At 46.2% G+C, this 15,956-nt stretch overlaps 1 protein-coding gene and 2 non-coding genes across 3 annotated transcripts; 2 read left to right on the forward strand and 1 right to left on the reverse strand.

The window, feature by feature from the left end:
* Positions 1 to 215: 215 nt before the first annotated feature.
* LOC135372923 (U2 spliceosomal RNA) lies at positions 216 to 400 on the forward strand. The gene has a single exon (XR_010416176.1). It is a non-coding gene; the product is annotated as a U2 spliceosomal RNA (small nuclear RNA).
* Positions 401 to 5,205: 4,805 nt separating this feature from the next.
* Positions 5,206 to 9,190, reverse strand: LOC135372766 (uncharacterized). The gene is made up of 5 exons (XM_064606235.1): positions 8,863 to 9,190; positions 8,172 to 8,287; positions 7,818 to 8,083; positions 6,323 to 6,534; positions 5,206 to 5,372 (listed from the first exon to the last, which is right to left on the reverse strand). The coding sequence occupies exons 1-5, from the start codon at positions 9,188 to 9,190 to the stop codon at positions 5,206 to 5,208; spliced, it is 1,089 nt and encodes a 362-aa protein (XP_064462305.1).
* A 5,355-nt stretch (positions 9,191 to 14,545) lies between these two features.
* Positions 14,546 to 14,732, forward strand: LOC135372967 (U2 spliceosomal RNA). The gene has a single exon (XR_010416189.1). It is a non-coding gene; the product is annotated as a U2 spliceosomal RNA (small nuclear RNA).
* The last annotated feature ends 1,224 nt before the right edge of the window (positions 14,733 to 15,956 follow it).

A 15,956-nucleotide genomic window follows, 5' to 3' on the forward strand; every position in this document is an offset into this window, starting at 1 on the left:
CATCGAGCCAGTAGTCGTCGGCGCCTTAGGGTCCTGGGACCCCGAAAACGACCGCTTCCTTCGACGGGTCTGCTCGCGAAGGTACCATAAGAGATGAAGAAACTCTGCGCAGCACACGTTGCCAGAGCATGACCTCCAATCAAGCCGCCAAAGAAACCATGCAAATAGTTGATAGACTGGTATATTGCTAAATCAAAATATTAACAACCCATCCTACATGTATAAAGCAACTAACATCGTTAATAAATTCTGTTCTTATCAGCTTACTATCTGATACGAGCCCTATTTGGACTCACGATATTAATCTTATTTTTGGCCCGAGACAGTGTGTCTGAAGCTCGTTCGGCACTGTCAAGGGTTGCCCTGGTATTGCACTAACTCCAGGTGTAGCCCACCCGTCTCAGATCAAAAAAAAGACGAAAAATTGGGAAACAGCACCAATAAGCATCAGCCATGATGACCAGAGACAGGCAAAAGAGGGAAGCGTAGAAACAACACCAAGCAAAGCAGGGAACCTACAGCAGACATAGACACAGAACACGCTGGAGACAACCACTGGGAAATGTCCTGTCTGGCCACTAGGGTACACATTCATTCATTCATTCATTCTCTCTCTCTCTCTTGCAATTTCCAATCAATCATTTTTATCTCACGGGCCGTGATGCATTAGTACTAACACCCTAGTGTTCCGTACCCATATACCACGATGCCCAAACTGGCGACGTGATACGCGCGGACGTAGAAGGCGAGACTGCGACAGAAGCGAAAGGGGGAGACGTGCAGTGTATATCTCTTCTCGGTCTTTTGGGGGTACAAGGGAGAAAGAAACACGAGTTCCGTCCACTAACATGCGCATTTCATGCAGTCCGACTATCATTCTAGTGCTTCTTATGCCCGTGTCACACTGGAACGACTTTTTCTTCACCGACCGCCGACACCAACACGATACCGATGCCCGACGCCGACACTAACAGTCGGCAGACAGAGAGTTGGCCGATTTCGATGTCACATTGGGCCGACAACGACTACTGACACAAACAACCGAGCAGATCGGCCCAGTGTGACTGCGTTCGACGTTTTATCTGCCAACAAAGTCGGCCGAAATGAGAGTTGGCCGATCGTGTCGCTCATTTTGGGAGACGGCAGAGTTTTTTCGCCGACATGGGGACGGATCTTCGATTATCTCGTGAAGCTCTGGGTTTTCAGAGTTCCTTTTTCTTCCTTAATTCTGCATGTTGTAGGGGAGTAAAACTCCCAAAGTGTTTTTTTCTTCGCATATCTTCTTTTTTAGTGTCTGCGGACATGGAAGTGTCCGCAAAAAAATCCAATAAATTCGGAGCACTTGCATTCATCGGCTGTCTGTGTTTCCTTCCATTTTAGTTTTGTCTCTCTGTGTGTGCTAGATCGCGTCAAGATCAGTACAAAGAGGCCAGACATTTTTCCCGTCATTTTGAACAAATTTAGTTTGTGGGCAGATGGAGTATATGCTTTGGAGGCGATTCCGACAGCTTTATACAGGGCGTCTATATATTTTACGACAGTATTTTTTTTTGTATTGGTGTTTTAATGCAAGTGCCAAAAAGATATCACCCGACTTGATTCTATTGCTCTGTAATAAAATCGACACTCGCATACACTGAGTCTGTGTGTGTTTATTCAGTGCAGTCGTCCATAGAGAGAGAGCAAAAGCGAAATGACAACAACAACAAAAACGTATATTGTATAGCATGGTGTCCTTTTTAATCGCTGCAGATCCCTTGGTGAAGAGAGCGATAAAAGAATAACGAGCGCTACTTTTCTTTTATCGCTCTACTCGTCAAGCGCTCTGGAGCAATTATACTGCTTAAGAGTAGAAGCGTATACGAAGAGGGGAGTCAAGTCCCGTAGATCACATAATTATATATACAGTTATATATACTTATGCGTCTCACCACTTCACTTTGTACCTGAAGAAGCGTGGTCCTCCACGCGAAAGCTTGTATCAATGAAACATAAAAATGTGCAGTGTTTCTATATTTTGTTTATATGCTTAAGAGTACTGTACTGTACACGCGACAGGGACCACAAAGCTGTTTTCCTTCTTCATTCATTCATTCTTTCTTTTTTTCCTTGGCGAGTAATAGAAATATGTGGCACAATATAGGCTCGTGATACTTTGACCGCAGGCCCCGAAAAGTAGCATAAGAAGGTCGTCTTCCGGGATTGTCCGCAGCTTGCAAAAAATTGTTTTTCGGTGCTGAAAGCTGCCGATTTTTTTTTTTTCATACCGTCGACCCTCACTCTCAAGGTGAGCCCCCAGTTGGAAAACTGTCAAACATGGGAAAGGATTACCGTCAGGAAATCGGAAGTCGCGGCTGTAGTGCAATATCACAGAATCAGAGGTGCGGTAGAAGTTTTTGCTTTCGGTTCTTGTGGTGCTGTACGATGGAAGGCGCAGGGGTGGAATTTTCATTTGAGGATGAAAAGACCATCATTCAGGCTATTGCAGAGTGCCCGGAAATATGGAATGTGATGCATTTTCAGTACCACAGAAAGGACGTCAAGGAAAGGTGCTACAGAAGAGTGCAAGACGAATTAGAAGGCCGATTCAGTAGTGAGTTTCATATTCCATAAGCACACATCTGTGTATGGTACAGCCACTTCCCAATTTCCAGTTCCCAAGATAGTGAAGAAATGGGGAAACCTACGAACGCAGTTTAACCGGGAACACAACAAGGTCCTGAGCAGTCGCCGGTCGGGACAGGGGACCGACGACATTTATGTGCCGAAATGGAAGCACTATTCCGACCTCCTGTTCCTGCAAAGTGCATGCACGCCAAGGGCAAGCCAGAGCAACCTTGCCCCACCAGAGACGACCAGTGCCCAAGAGACACAGGTCTGTGACTGAATTGTGTTTCCCATCTTGAATTTCGTTGACGCGGTCATATACTTCAGAATCCGCAAAAGTAGATAACGCATGTAGCATCTGAGTTGAGTTACAATTAAAACAGACAGAATTCTTCTTATATGAACGGAAACCGGAAGTTATCTTTGTGAGGCTCGCGTTACAAGCAGTTTGTAACTCAGAAAAATATTTCGCCTCTGGTTTCCGTATATCGCTCGCCTTATGAAGCGGTTGAAGTTTTTAATGACGCACCCTGCATATACACAGTGATTTTTTTTATGGAGATAGGTCGCGTCACAAGAGAGCGATAAGCACGAAGAGCGATAAGCGAGCCTTTCTGCGCACTAAAAACGGGTGCTACTTGTTATGTAGCACCTGTTTCTAACTCAAATACCACAAAAGTAGCAATTGTTTCTTCTTTATCACTTATAATGCACATGCAAATGAGACAGCGAAACTCAAAAGCGCTCGGCGGAGAGCGACAGAAGGGTTGGAAGAAAAGCTCTTTTATATTACTGTAACGTGAGCCCTTGACCCAGTCATTTTATCAGATTCCACAATGTATAGTCTATGCGTACTCCTATCAGCTATCTTTTTCTTGCGCTCCGAGAAGACCGCTTTCGGTTTCACTGCCATTTCGTGCGTTATTTCTGAGTTGCGTTGGCCCGTATCTGAGCATTCTAAAGCTTTCCTGGTCTTCCAAGTTAATTGGCGTATTTTTGTTAATTAGCATGCCGGCGGACGCGATGTATCGACTATTGAACGTTCGCCGTCGCGTATATGCCGTGTCTGGCACCAGAGAACTGAAATGCTGGCATCTACAGCCTCGTCTACATGCAAGGATGAAATTCTCTTCCGATTGATGCAAGCTTAATTATAAAAAATAATTATAAATAATATATGAAAAAGCTATGACAACATTTGTTGAAGTGAATTAGTGCACCATTATCCAAGACTTAACACCCGTTTGTAGGTGCTGAAAATAAAAATAAAATAAATAGGTCCTTCTGTACACGAGAGAACTGATGTTCTTCATACATCATCCTTCTGTACCATTCGGCGAAGGTATGCATCAAAACCAGCACAACTTACTGCGGGCTTGCATTCAGTGTAAAACAGTAAGGTTTATTTCTGTAGCTTTAACAATAAAAACGATAGATGACTTTCTTAAGGGAATATATTTTCTGCCCTGTTTAAAAGACCAACAGCATTTACCATATCACCTGCATAAAAGGCCCAGTTTCAAAGTACAGTTTGCACTGGAAGCATTGCATTAGTAATTACGTTGAACAACATGTAGGCCTCTACATCCGGAGCTCAAGTCGATTTGGGTGAGCAATTCATTCAGGAGGAGACAGCGAGCTACGACGTGGAAGAGTCACAGCTACCCACAGCTGAGACAGCGGCGTCCACGGGTCAGACTGGTCTGACAGACAGTGGTGCTGCACATCACCGTGCCAAAAGACCAAGAATGTCAGCCCAGCAGTCAACAGCAGAAGAAGAAAAAATGCAGCTGATGAGGGCTGCTACAGAAAGACTGCAGGCCTCCATTCAAGTGCCGCCAGACGAATGCAAGGCATTCGGTATATTAATGGAAAGTTTGGCAAGAGTTTTGCCAGCAGGAGCTTCGCGCCACAGGGCGATGCTTCAGGCCCATGAAGTGTTAGTGACACACATTACAGAAGCATGTGGGGCTACGGTTCAGGATCTTGTATTTGAATAAAGTTGTGTATGATTGCTATGTATGTATAAATGGAGGCTTTGCTGTATGAAACCGCATCTGCTGTCCTATTTCTTACATACATGTTGCTCTCCAAAAAGACAGGAGTAGCTTGTTGATAGATATCTGCAGCTGTTACATATCAAGGCATCAAAATAAGATTGATTGTTCCATGCAAACATAAATAAAGGTCGGTCAATTCCATAACATTAGTTAGCTAGGTGCAATGGGAAAGAGCAGGTAACTTCAATGCAGGCATCAGTGAAAGGCATATGAGGCACACTTATTCAGTTCAAACAGGAAGCAGTCCAATTTACTTGTTAATTTGGGACGTGTGTAGAGAAGGGGATACAATTATAAACAACACAGTTTGCAATAACACAAACAATATATAATATACACAATATGACAACACAATATGACAAAACTATGTAAAAAGAGACAGGCTGACAGAACTATGCACAAGCAAGAAAAAAACAAAAACAAAGAAAAACTGACAGAACCATGTAAAAATAAAAATAAAACAAGGCGACAGAATTATGTAAAACAGAATAAAACTTAAAAAAGAAAAATGCAGGATGCAACTTGATGCACAGGTAGTTCAGGAATGCTGCCACTGCCACGAGACAGCACCCTCGTTGATGAAGTAATTTGTGTATAGCTCCCTTATTTCTTTAGCTTGTCTCGAATTGCTGAAGCCACGCTGCCTTATTCGAACCACACCCCTTGGTTGGTGGTCTTGCCGCCATGCTGCTTCACGGATAGTGCCTGTTAGGAATAACAATCTGAGTTGCACACTATGACTGGTCTTGATGTGACTCATTAAAACTTTGTGATAATGACTGCCTTTCAGTGAAGCAGGAAAGTGCTTGCTTATGAACATTATGCAGCATAGATCTCTACCAGTGAAACATCATCATAATTTAGCCGTGATGTCTGGTTGACAAACCAAAACCGAAATCATGAATGCGAAGCTTCGCGATCTGCTAAATTTTTGCAAGAACTAATCAGATCCAGAGTTTGCTATATATGTATCTTGAAACCGCGAGCCACTAGCAGCTGCTACCAGGATAATTGGGTGGTTGGTTGACCAGGACGCATTACAGTGCATTGCTTCATCAAGTTCTCGGTTTACGAAACATGCACTGATCTTCAACCGTTTTCCTCCAGTATTTTGATTTCCACTGTTAGCTGCAGCCTACCATACTCGCGTCGCTAGTGTCGCGTCTACACCATTTGTTTACAAATAGGGAGAGGTGTATTGCCTGCGCTGTGATGGATACAGTGTATCCTAAGAAAAGTGGGCCAGAGCGCTTCACAAAAAGAGCGATAAACGGAAACGTCAGGCCACCTCCGTGGTACCCGAAGCTACTTTTGATGTGGCATGTGTTTGTAACTCAAGTACGACATACAGGGGCTGAGGTTTCCATTTATCATTCTTTTTTGTGAAGTGCTCTGGACCATTTTTCTTGGGACACAACGTATAAGAACACAAAATGTAACGGTGCCACAAGTGAACCGAACAAACCACTACACGGACAAAATGTACGGCACATTGCATTTCAGAATGAGCGGGTAAATCACATCACATCCATGTTCCTCCATTTGTCTGTTGAAATAACCAACAAGCTGGCATTAACCGTTTTAAATTATAAGCCTTAAATTAATTTCAGATGCTGTAATATTTCAGAAAGGAAAAATAAACTGGGCGTAATTACCAGTAGCTACGTCTTCCACGTCAACCATCTCCGCTGGTGTGTACAGAGGCAGGGTTGCCTGTACTGTGCGCAGGAAATTGTGCAGAGCTACGGTGGCGAGCACTATGTTGCCAGCCCTGTCTGGACTGTGCCGAAGAGGTGACTGGCAGACACGCCACCTGTTGCTCAGGACACCAAATGCGTTCTCGACGATGCGTCGAGCTCGAGACAGCCTGCAGAAACATTTTACCAGCTTGTAGTTATTTATCGTTGTTAGTTAGTCCAGTATGCATCTTTTGTCCCATCTCTTAAACCATGGTAACAAACCCTACATGAAAATGTCAAGATAGAGATACAAATCAAATATTTTTTTTCATCCACAGTAGCTCTTACAGAGGGACCTTTTAAACAAGTAACAAGTAGATCATTAGCAGAACAACCAGATCTTTCATCTTTCAACCTTGTATGGTTTATGCACTGACATCAGCCCTCCGGAGGACCCCACCTGGGATCGCCGCCATAACTTAGGTACCACGACAGTTTTGGTCTTCCCTCATTGACGTGTGCCTGCTAGCGAAGTCCCTGCGAGCCATTTCTACTTTACATTATCGTTTAAACGGCATGACATAATCCACCACCAGTGACCCGCGTCGATATCTGACAAACTTGTAGTTGCTCTGGATCAGCGATCGCTACGTGGCAGAGTGTGTCCGTGACAAGGAAATATAGCAAAAGTATCGTCTCATGTTTGCCGGTAAGGTCTATTTGAAAGTACTACACCACATTTGTGCGGAGATGTTCATCGTAAAGACACAATGGATTCACATAGTGGTATGCGGAAAGCACCGTGTTTTACTGTTCGTCCAGCAGTATACATGCCTTACCGTCCGAAAGTTATCATCAAAACACAATCTGAATGCCTAAATAGAATGACCTGAAGCACCAATAATGTCAAAGATATTGTGTATAAGCGCATATAAAGAAGAAGTAATCCCAAAGCAACAATGAAAACAAAAATCAGCAAGCCGGTACCTACATTATGGCGGCAGGCCATTGGAGCGATACATGCGGCTGACGTCATGTGAATAAACCCTATACAATGTGCCCCAGCTAAGTGCAAACAGCATCTCCGATTACTAGAACTCTACAGGGAAAACAGGTGCTGTTTCCTTGCTACTTGTTCTGCAAAACATTGCTGGATTGCAAGATGAACCACCTACTTGTTAAACAAACATCATAGAAAAACTTCCAGTTTTTCTTTACTTGTGCTTTCTATCCTGTTGACACTTAGCCCGGACACTCGGTATATGCAGCTCTATCTACAAATCAGTGCTTCGTACCTGTAGTTGAAAATTCTGGAGGATGGCGTTAGACCATCCTTCACAGAATACGGCCGCATGAAATACGGCTTCAGGCCGAACCCCTCATCTCCTATTATTACAAAGGGGGCACTTGTGTCCGAGCAGGTAGATGTCTTGGGGGTGGTAGGGTACAAGTGCTCTCCTCGATATCTTGCCTCAGGTCACAGGAGCCCCAGACGCCACTGTCGTTCATCCTCCCGTTCCTCCCAACGTCAACATAGATGAACCTCATATCAGCATCTACAAGGGCCATCAGAATGATACTGAATGATCCCTTGTAGTTGTGATACAAGGCTCCACTGTTTGGAGGCGGTCGGATGACGACATGCTTGCCGTCTAGGGCACCGCAGCAATTGGGAAATTGCCAGAGTTCCTGGAACCTGTTGGCGACACCACACCACTCCTCCTGCGTTTTGGGGACCTGTACAAAACCAAGAGTAACAAAACCATTTGCTCAAAGACATTGCTCTAGGTGGGAGAAGCTGTGATTCATGGCGCAGGATACCCACCATTACATAGTCCTCCCTCAGTGCCTTGTATATGGCCTTGCACACGTCGGCAATGATCATTGAGATTGTGTTCCTTGCCACACGAAAATTACCTTCAAGGGAGGACTGTGTTTCGCCTAGAATAAATCGGCAGCATGATACATATCAGTGTCAAAGCATGTTAATTAACAGTTTGCAACTCAAATAAATATGTATACAACAGATGCAGGCGTAAAAGCATCAGAGAGCTAGTTGGTGAACATAAACACCACTTAGACCCATGCTTGGCGCAGTGCATTTTTAAGGGGTTTCTGCACAGGGAAAGCGAAAGTAATGTGAAAGTGATCAACACATTCTCGTTGGCGTCATAGTTTCAATTACTACAATTTTCTTCCTCAGAGCAGAGCAGTGTAAAAATATTCTGTATGCTCCAGTTTCGGTTTCGCTTCGCAATTTTCGGAAAGCAAAGCGCTTCGATCGTGAAGAAAACCGAGAATTAAGGAGATGTAAATAGCACCTGACGTCACGACGCAGGTTTTAAGAATGTTTGGGATGCTGTACTTTGCCTTTCCCAGATGCGACAAAATATTGGAAACGGGTTCTGCTTCAGTTGCGCTGCATGGGCGCATGTCAGATCTGGCATGCGTTTCGGCCTGCGCAGAAAGCCCGTGTAGTCTGAACCACACATCCCATGCGCATTTATCTCGCTCACCTGTAGCTAGGTACCGGAGCGTTATGGCCAGGCGCTCCCCTGGGTGAATAGCCTCGCGAAACGGCGTGTCGAGACGCCGTATTAGAGGTCCAACCTTGGCAAGAAGGAGCTCAAATGTGTTGATATCCATTCGCAGCCACCGGCGATAGGTTGCTGTGTCTTCTAATGACAGCTCGCGCAGAAGGTTTTCGTAGCACCCTAGGCGCTTCCTGCGGAGAAGCCACTGTCTACTCCACTCCCTTCTCCGTTGTGGTGCGCTCACTTCGTCTTCTAGCGCAAAAATTAAAAAGATTGCTGCGACCGCGTCGTCTATTACGTCGTCTGCCATCGCGATCGGAAGCCCAACTAGCAAAACGCTACGCGAATACGCATGCGCGCGCGCTTTGCTCGCCGTCGTTTGTCATTGTTGGTGATATGGTCGGTGCAGTGTGACTGCTGTCGGCGTCGCTGTTTTGTTGGTCTCACGAGGTACAAAATCTGCCGACAAAATATCGTGTCGGCCACCAATTTGTCGGGTGTTGCTGTCGCTGCAGTGTGACTGTGCAGCAGACACCGACAGCGACAGCCCCACCAACGGTGTTGGCCGACAAATCGGTGTCAAATCGTTGCAATGTGACACGGCTATTACACGCACCACATCATGTTGAATTTGGCGACGTGACACCCGCGGAGGCAGGTGCCGCGACCGTGACCAGAGCGAAAGATGGACGTGCAATATTTATCGCCTCTTGGCCTTTTGGCTAAGGTCAAAGTTCGTTTGTTCAAGGTCGTTTCTGCTCAATTGGAAGCCCCGGTCCTTGCAGGAGCAAGTTGCCGGGGTAAGGATGACTTCGCGGTTCATCCCCACGAAGGCACTGGTCTGCACCGTCAACGCCCCAGAGGACGCCTCCCTGGTAGACGTCATCGATGGTGTGGCTGAAGTGGTGAGTGTAGAAGGCGTTTTTAGCGTTCAACACGTGGTTGGAACAGAGTTCCAAATCTCAGTTCCTCGTCTCGACGCCATGGAGAAACTACTTTCTCAAGGTGTCATCGTTATAGCCGGAGTACCTTCCACTCTGGAGTCGTTGGGGGCTCAAGTCACCCGGGTAACATGCATGCACCTACCTGTCTTGATACCTGATGAGTATTTAATGAGGGCGCTGGCACCTCATGGAAAAGTGAAGAAAATCGAGTGGGGTTTCTCAAGGGACCGGCCTACAATGCGAAATGGAAACCGCATAGTGGAAATAGAAATGGAGATCAAACACCCAGTCCCAAACTTTCTGAGAGTACTAGGTCACAGAGTTACCTGCGACTACTTCGGCGTTCGCAGGGTGTGCAGCCGATGCAAACGCGAAGGTCATATGCGTGCAGGGTGCACGGTACCCTTTTGCAATCGCTGGTCTAGATATGGCCATGAAACATCAGAGTGCGCATCGGCGTGCAAGCGCTGTGGCGGAAGACACGCGTCGGCGGATTGTTTCCGCAAGAGACGGCTTCTGTCGGATGTTGTCAGACAACCAGCCACGATGGGAGAAATGCGAGACGAGGAACGGGATGGCCCAACTTCCGATGAACAACACAGGATAGAAGTAACGGAGGAGGCTTTTCCGCGACTTCCTTTACCAGAAAAAGAAGAAAGCCGTGTGACAGGAAATGGCACAAGTTGTGCGCAGGAGCTTTCTTTGGTAGGCATGGATGAGATGCCAGATGTTTTAGAGGCCACAGCATCAGTCCACGATTTTAATTTGGCCCCCGCTTCAGAGGCAAGAACAAAGCAAGATGCAACTAAAGAGCATGAAATATCAAACACCACAGAGACTTCAACGGAATCTCCCGACAAAGATAACTCTGACGCGAACCAAAACAACGAAGTACATCTAACGCCGATAGCCAAAGCTGAAGCGCAATCAACTCCAATGGCAAGACGACACATTTCCGCAATTCCCGCACCCACAGCGCCTAGAAATCCCGCATCAACAGCAGCAAAATTCCGTCCAGACGCAGGACAGGTGAAAAAGCGACAGCATACATCAACATCATCAGATTCAACCCAAGGCATCGAAGTGACACATGCAGCAAAAAAGATTGTGGTGATCTCAGATAATGTCTTAAGTGAAGACATTATCTGAAGAAAACAAACTGAAGTGATGGGTTTTGCGCGGAGTGTACGTCTAGACATCTTGGCTTTACAGGCGACAAACTTTTCCAGTGTGCATCAGGTAGAGACTTTTAAGGAACGTTTTAGAGTGAATTGTTTCTTTAGTTTGGCGTCCAGTCGGTGTACGGGCGTAGCAGTTGTCATCTTAACCAGGTGTCTCCAGTCTCAAGCATTTGCTGTTCCTGATACTGACGGCCGGATTACCGCTGTAGATATCAGATGTGCCAGGAGAAAGTTGCGAATTTTGAACATTTATGCTCCAGCTCAGTCAGCACATACCAATGCTTTCTTTGCGGATCTCGATGGTTTTGTGCTAGATCACCAAGATTTCATTTTGGCAGATGATTTCAACTGCGTGACAGATAGCACTTTAGACGTTGCGGGGCAAGGTCAAGGCCGCCCGATTTGGAACAGTCGAGAGCTAGTTCGCATCATTGATCAATTTACATTGAAAGACATCTGGCGAAAAATCAAAGGCAACAGCTTTGTGAGCACGTGGTCTCGTGGAACCAGCAGTTCTCGGTTAGACCGTATATATGCAACTGAAGAGGTAGCAAGTTGTGCGCGAGACTGTGAAGTCTTCGAGACTTCGATCACAGGGACGTATGTATCTGACCACAGAGCCGTTGTAACAACCTTTAATGTACCAACTGGAAGGGCCTCGGAAAGGAAACCATGGAGGCTCTCGCACGCTTTGTTATGTGACCAGGAAGTAGTGGCCACAGTAAATGACTTTTTAACTGAACGCCTTATAGGAACACCTCCGTCGTTAAGGAATTGAAAAAGCATAAAAGATGAATTGCAAGAGCTTTTCATCGAGCTTGGGAAGGCTAAGGCAAAACAACGCACAAAAGAGCTACGTGACATCGCAATGAAAATTCGAATAGTCCGAAGAGGAAGCATTCAATGTGCTTTAGCACAGGCGGCTTTGAGGCAGCTGAAGGCACAATACTTCGAAGTGCTCCGAACATCCACAATGACAGCCAAGCTCGAATATGCCAGATCGCAACGTGTAGGTGGCGCAGAAATGCTCCGATACTTTAGCCATACAAGGTGGCAGGACCCGACAAGTCAGCATGACGCAAACGCAGTACGGGATATAACACAGGCAGATCAAGAAGGCTTCCTCCGACATGCAGAGGAGCAATTTTCAGCAAAGTCAGGAACAAATATTCCAGACTATGTAGCAGACTTACCACCTCACCTTTCGCAAGAAAGTAAAGAAGCACTCGAAAGCCCGATAAACGACGAGGAACTGGAGGTGGTGATGAAACATATGCGGTCAGGATCGTCCCCAGGGCCGGACGGCCTACCAAACCTTTTCTACAAGGTATTCTGGCCAAAACTACGAATCTTTCTCACCACAATGTTTCGAGACATGTTTGAGAAAAATGCTTGGGAAGAACTCTTCCACACCAGCTATGTTGTATACATTCCGAAAAGAAACTCAGTCATAGAAGACCCGTCGACTTGGAGGCCAATATCTCTTCTCAACAGTGACTATAAAATTATCATGGGACTGTTAACAAGCAGGCTACGGAAAGTCTTGCCCAGCATAGTACAAGAATCCCAGACGTGCAGTGTAGAAGGCAGAAGCATATACACCACTTTGTCGGAAGTGCAAGATTTGCTACCTTTCTCCAAAGATCGAACAGGAAGAGGAGCAGTCCTCTCCTTAGATCAGAAACAAGCGTTCGATAAGGTAACACATACCTATCTTTTCGACCTACTTCAGATGTACAATTTTCCATCGAGCTTCGTACAATGCATCCAAACAGCATACACAAGTCAACGAGCAGCACTTCGTTTTGGGACACACAAGGGAGGAACCTTCAACATAGGGAGAGGGGTACGACAGGGTTGGCCCCTGTTCCCCCTTCTTTTTGTGATTGCCCTCGACCCATACATTAGAATGCTAAATAACTCTGTATCTGTGCGAGGACTACCGGACCCTGGCCAAATAGTGTGGAAGACCGCGGTATACGCAGATGACATCACCATCTTCGTGTTAGATGCAGACTCAGTGCTTGCGGTTCTTCACCTTTTTGAGCTTTTCGGTAGTTTCACAGGTGTAGAACTAAATATGAGGAAGTGCAAGCTACTCTCAGTTGGAAACTTTGATGCAAGAGAACTTCCCATACAGAGGTGTGAGACGATAACGATATTGGGCATCATCTTCAACAGAGATGCCTTGGCAAAAGAAAACTGGTTGGACACGCTTCGTCACATTAGAGAATGTATCCAAGAAACAAACAAATTTTCTTTCTCGTTCAACGAAAAAGCCTATTTCGTAAAAACGGCTGTTTTTTCAAGATGCTGGCATTCGGCACGGGTATGCGTGCCGTCTAACAACATAGTGAGAACTTTTCACTCTCTGGTCTTCGGTTTCTTCTGGGATTACTCTACAGAGCTAGCAGCACGGCGTTTCCTACATTGTTCCCCGAAGTCAGGAGGAAAAGGTCTCCCACACTTAGGTACCAACGTTCGTACGTTGGCACTAAAAAGCCTGCTCCAAACTCTCCAGACTGAGGGACCACCTGCAGCTTTAGCACGATATTTGCTGGGACCGTTGGGGAGGTTTGTCCTCCAAGCTGAAACATGGAAGAAGTCCAGCAAGACAGAGACACCGACCCAACACTACGCTTTGCTTGTACAACATTACAAGAAAATAAAAACCCTGGACCCGAATATAGACATTTTCAAAACGACGGCTACAGAGCTAGGAGAAAGAATTTCCAATGAGGAGGCGATAGAAGAAGAACGACGGCAGCATAACTGGAGGGCAGTGTCAGCATCGTGGTTGCCAGGAAAAGTACAAGACTTCAGGTGGAAGGCGGCTTGGGAAGTCCTACCCACACGAGATCGACTCACACGGTTTGGCATCAGACATACAGATGAATGTGTTCATTGCCTGAGTACGGAAACTGTCCAACATGTGTTTCGGGAGTGCTCAGTGGCTCGTGCAACGTGGTCACGGATGTCCAACACCTATCATCTTCAGCTCCCTGCTGGTTTTTCTTCTCGGGATTGGACCACACCAAGAAAGAGACTAAGAGTGCTTCTTACAGCGCTAACCGAGGAAGCTCTATGGCAAGTGCGATGTCGTGACAGCAGGCAAAATCGCCGTTTTGTATCTATTAGCTACATAGTGAATATTGTCACCCAGCACTTTAAGCAATTTTTACATAACCGCTTCCGAGTTATGGATGAAATAAACTTTGGGAAAGAGTGGGAATGGCAGCCTCTAGTGCAAGTCAGAGGAGGGAAATTACGAGTGCTACAAAAGGAACCCTGCTACTGTAGGAAAGCTGGCCGTTTCCCATTTCAACCAGGATAAACTTGTTCATGCCACTCATTTCCTTTTCGTCATAGGGTTTTAATCATGATTCTTAGGAGCTATCACAAAAAAACAAAACTGTAGTGGGACAATTTTGTGTGTGACTACATAGATAGAATGTACATAGATAGAATGTTTTTTTTTCTTGTTTTGGGGGTTTGGGTTTTGTGTGTTAAAGAGTGCCACCTTTAGGTGATGTAAATAGAATACCTGTTAAAAATAAAATTTTTCTGAACAGTATCTGTTCTTATCAGCTTAATATCTGATACCAGCCCTATTTGGACTCACGATATTAATCTTATTTTTGGCCCGAGACAGTGTGCCTGAAGCTCGCCTCGGCACTGTCAAGGGTTGCCCTGGTATTGCACTACCTCCAGGTGTAGCCCACCCGTCTCAAATAAAAAAAAAGAAAAATTCGGAAACAGCAGCAGTAAGCATCAGCCATGATGACCAGAGACAGGCAAAAGAGGGAAGCGTAGAAACAACACCAAGCAAAGCAGGGAACCTACAGCACACATAGACACAGAAGACACTGGAGACAACCACTGGGAAATGTCCTGTCTGGCCACTAGGGTCTGTCTGTCTGTCTGTCTCTCTCTCTCTCTCTCCGTTCCGTACCCATATACCACGGTGCCCAAACTGGCGACGTGCCACGCGCAGACGTAGAAGGCGAGACTGCGACAGAAGCGAAAGGCGGAGACGTGCGGTCTATATCTCTTCTCGGTCTTTTGGCGGATACAGGGGAGAAAGAAACACGAGTTCCGTCCACTAACATGCGCATTTCATGCAGTCCGACTATCATTCTAGTGCTTCTTACACGCACCACATCATGTTGAATTTGGCGACGTGACACCCGCGGAGGCAGGTGCCGCGACCGTGACCAGAGCGAAAGATGGACGTGCAATATTTATCGCTTCTCGGCCGTTTGGCTAAGATCTGCGGTTGTCATCAGAGCGTTTTTCAGCAAGTGTCCGGGCCCGGAGTACGTGGTTTTCACCATCGTCTCCCGGGGCAAGATGACGACATCTTGCACCCCCATTAAAGAATGGGCTTTCAACGTAACGGCGCCCTCCGGGACGTCGGTGGACGAAGCCATCGACTCAACAGCCGATGTAGTTGGACTGGATCAAGTATTCAGCGTGCAACATCTGGGAGAATCAGCTTTCCAGGTGGTAGTGGCGACGGCAGCAGCCAGCCGCCAAGTCATTGGACAAGGCCTTCTACGAGTAGCAGGCCAAGATGTCAACATCGAACAGATTGGACCGCAGCTCGTCTACGTTACATGTAGTTACCTCCCCACGCATGTGGCGACGGAGCATCTCAGTCGTGCATTGCAGCCCTACGGGAAGGTGTTGGACATAACGTACGTAAAGTACAAGGATCGCCCAAGTGTCCGCACTGGAGACAGAGTAATTAAGATGGAAATGAACGTAAATAACCCCGTGCCTAATTTTCTTCGAGTTAATGGCCACCGCACAGCATTCAATTACTGCGGGATGCGAAGAGTATGCCGAAGATGCAATGGCGAGGGGCATTATAAGGAGGCTTGCACCACGCCGTTTTGTGACCGTAGTAGTGTGTTCGGTCACGGGAAGGATGGGTGTACAGCCCGTTGCA

The sequence above is a fragment of the Ornithodoros turicata genome, unplaced genomic scaffold (assembly GCF_037126465.1).
Source record: "Ornithodoros turicata isolate Travis unplaced genomic scaffold, ASM3712646v1 Chromosome17, whole genome shotgun sequence".
Classification (NCBI taxonomy): Eukaryota; Metazoa; Arthropoda; class Arachnida; order Ixodida; family Argasidae; genus Ornithodoros; species Ornithodoros turicata.

What these genes read in the sequence shown, in the direction of transcription:
- LOC135372766 (XM_064606235.1), bottom strand. Translation starts at nt 9,190, where the DNA reads ATGGCAGACGACGTAATAGACGACGCGGTCGCAGCAATCTTTTTAATT. An exon ending in GCTCCGGTACCTAGCTACAG is followed by an intron (nt 8,288 to 8,862) that starts GTGAGCGAGATA and finishes GATTTATTCTAG; the next exon opens with GCGAAACACAGTCCTCCCTT. An exon ending in TGGGGCTCCTGTGACCTGAG is followed by an intron (nt 6,535 to 7,817) that starts GCAAGATATCGA and finishes ATGTTTCTGCAG; the next exon opens with GCTGTCTCGAGCTCGACGCA.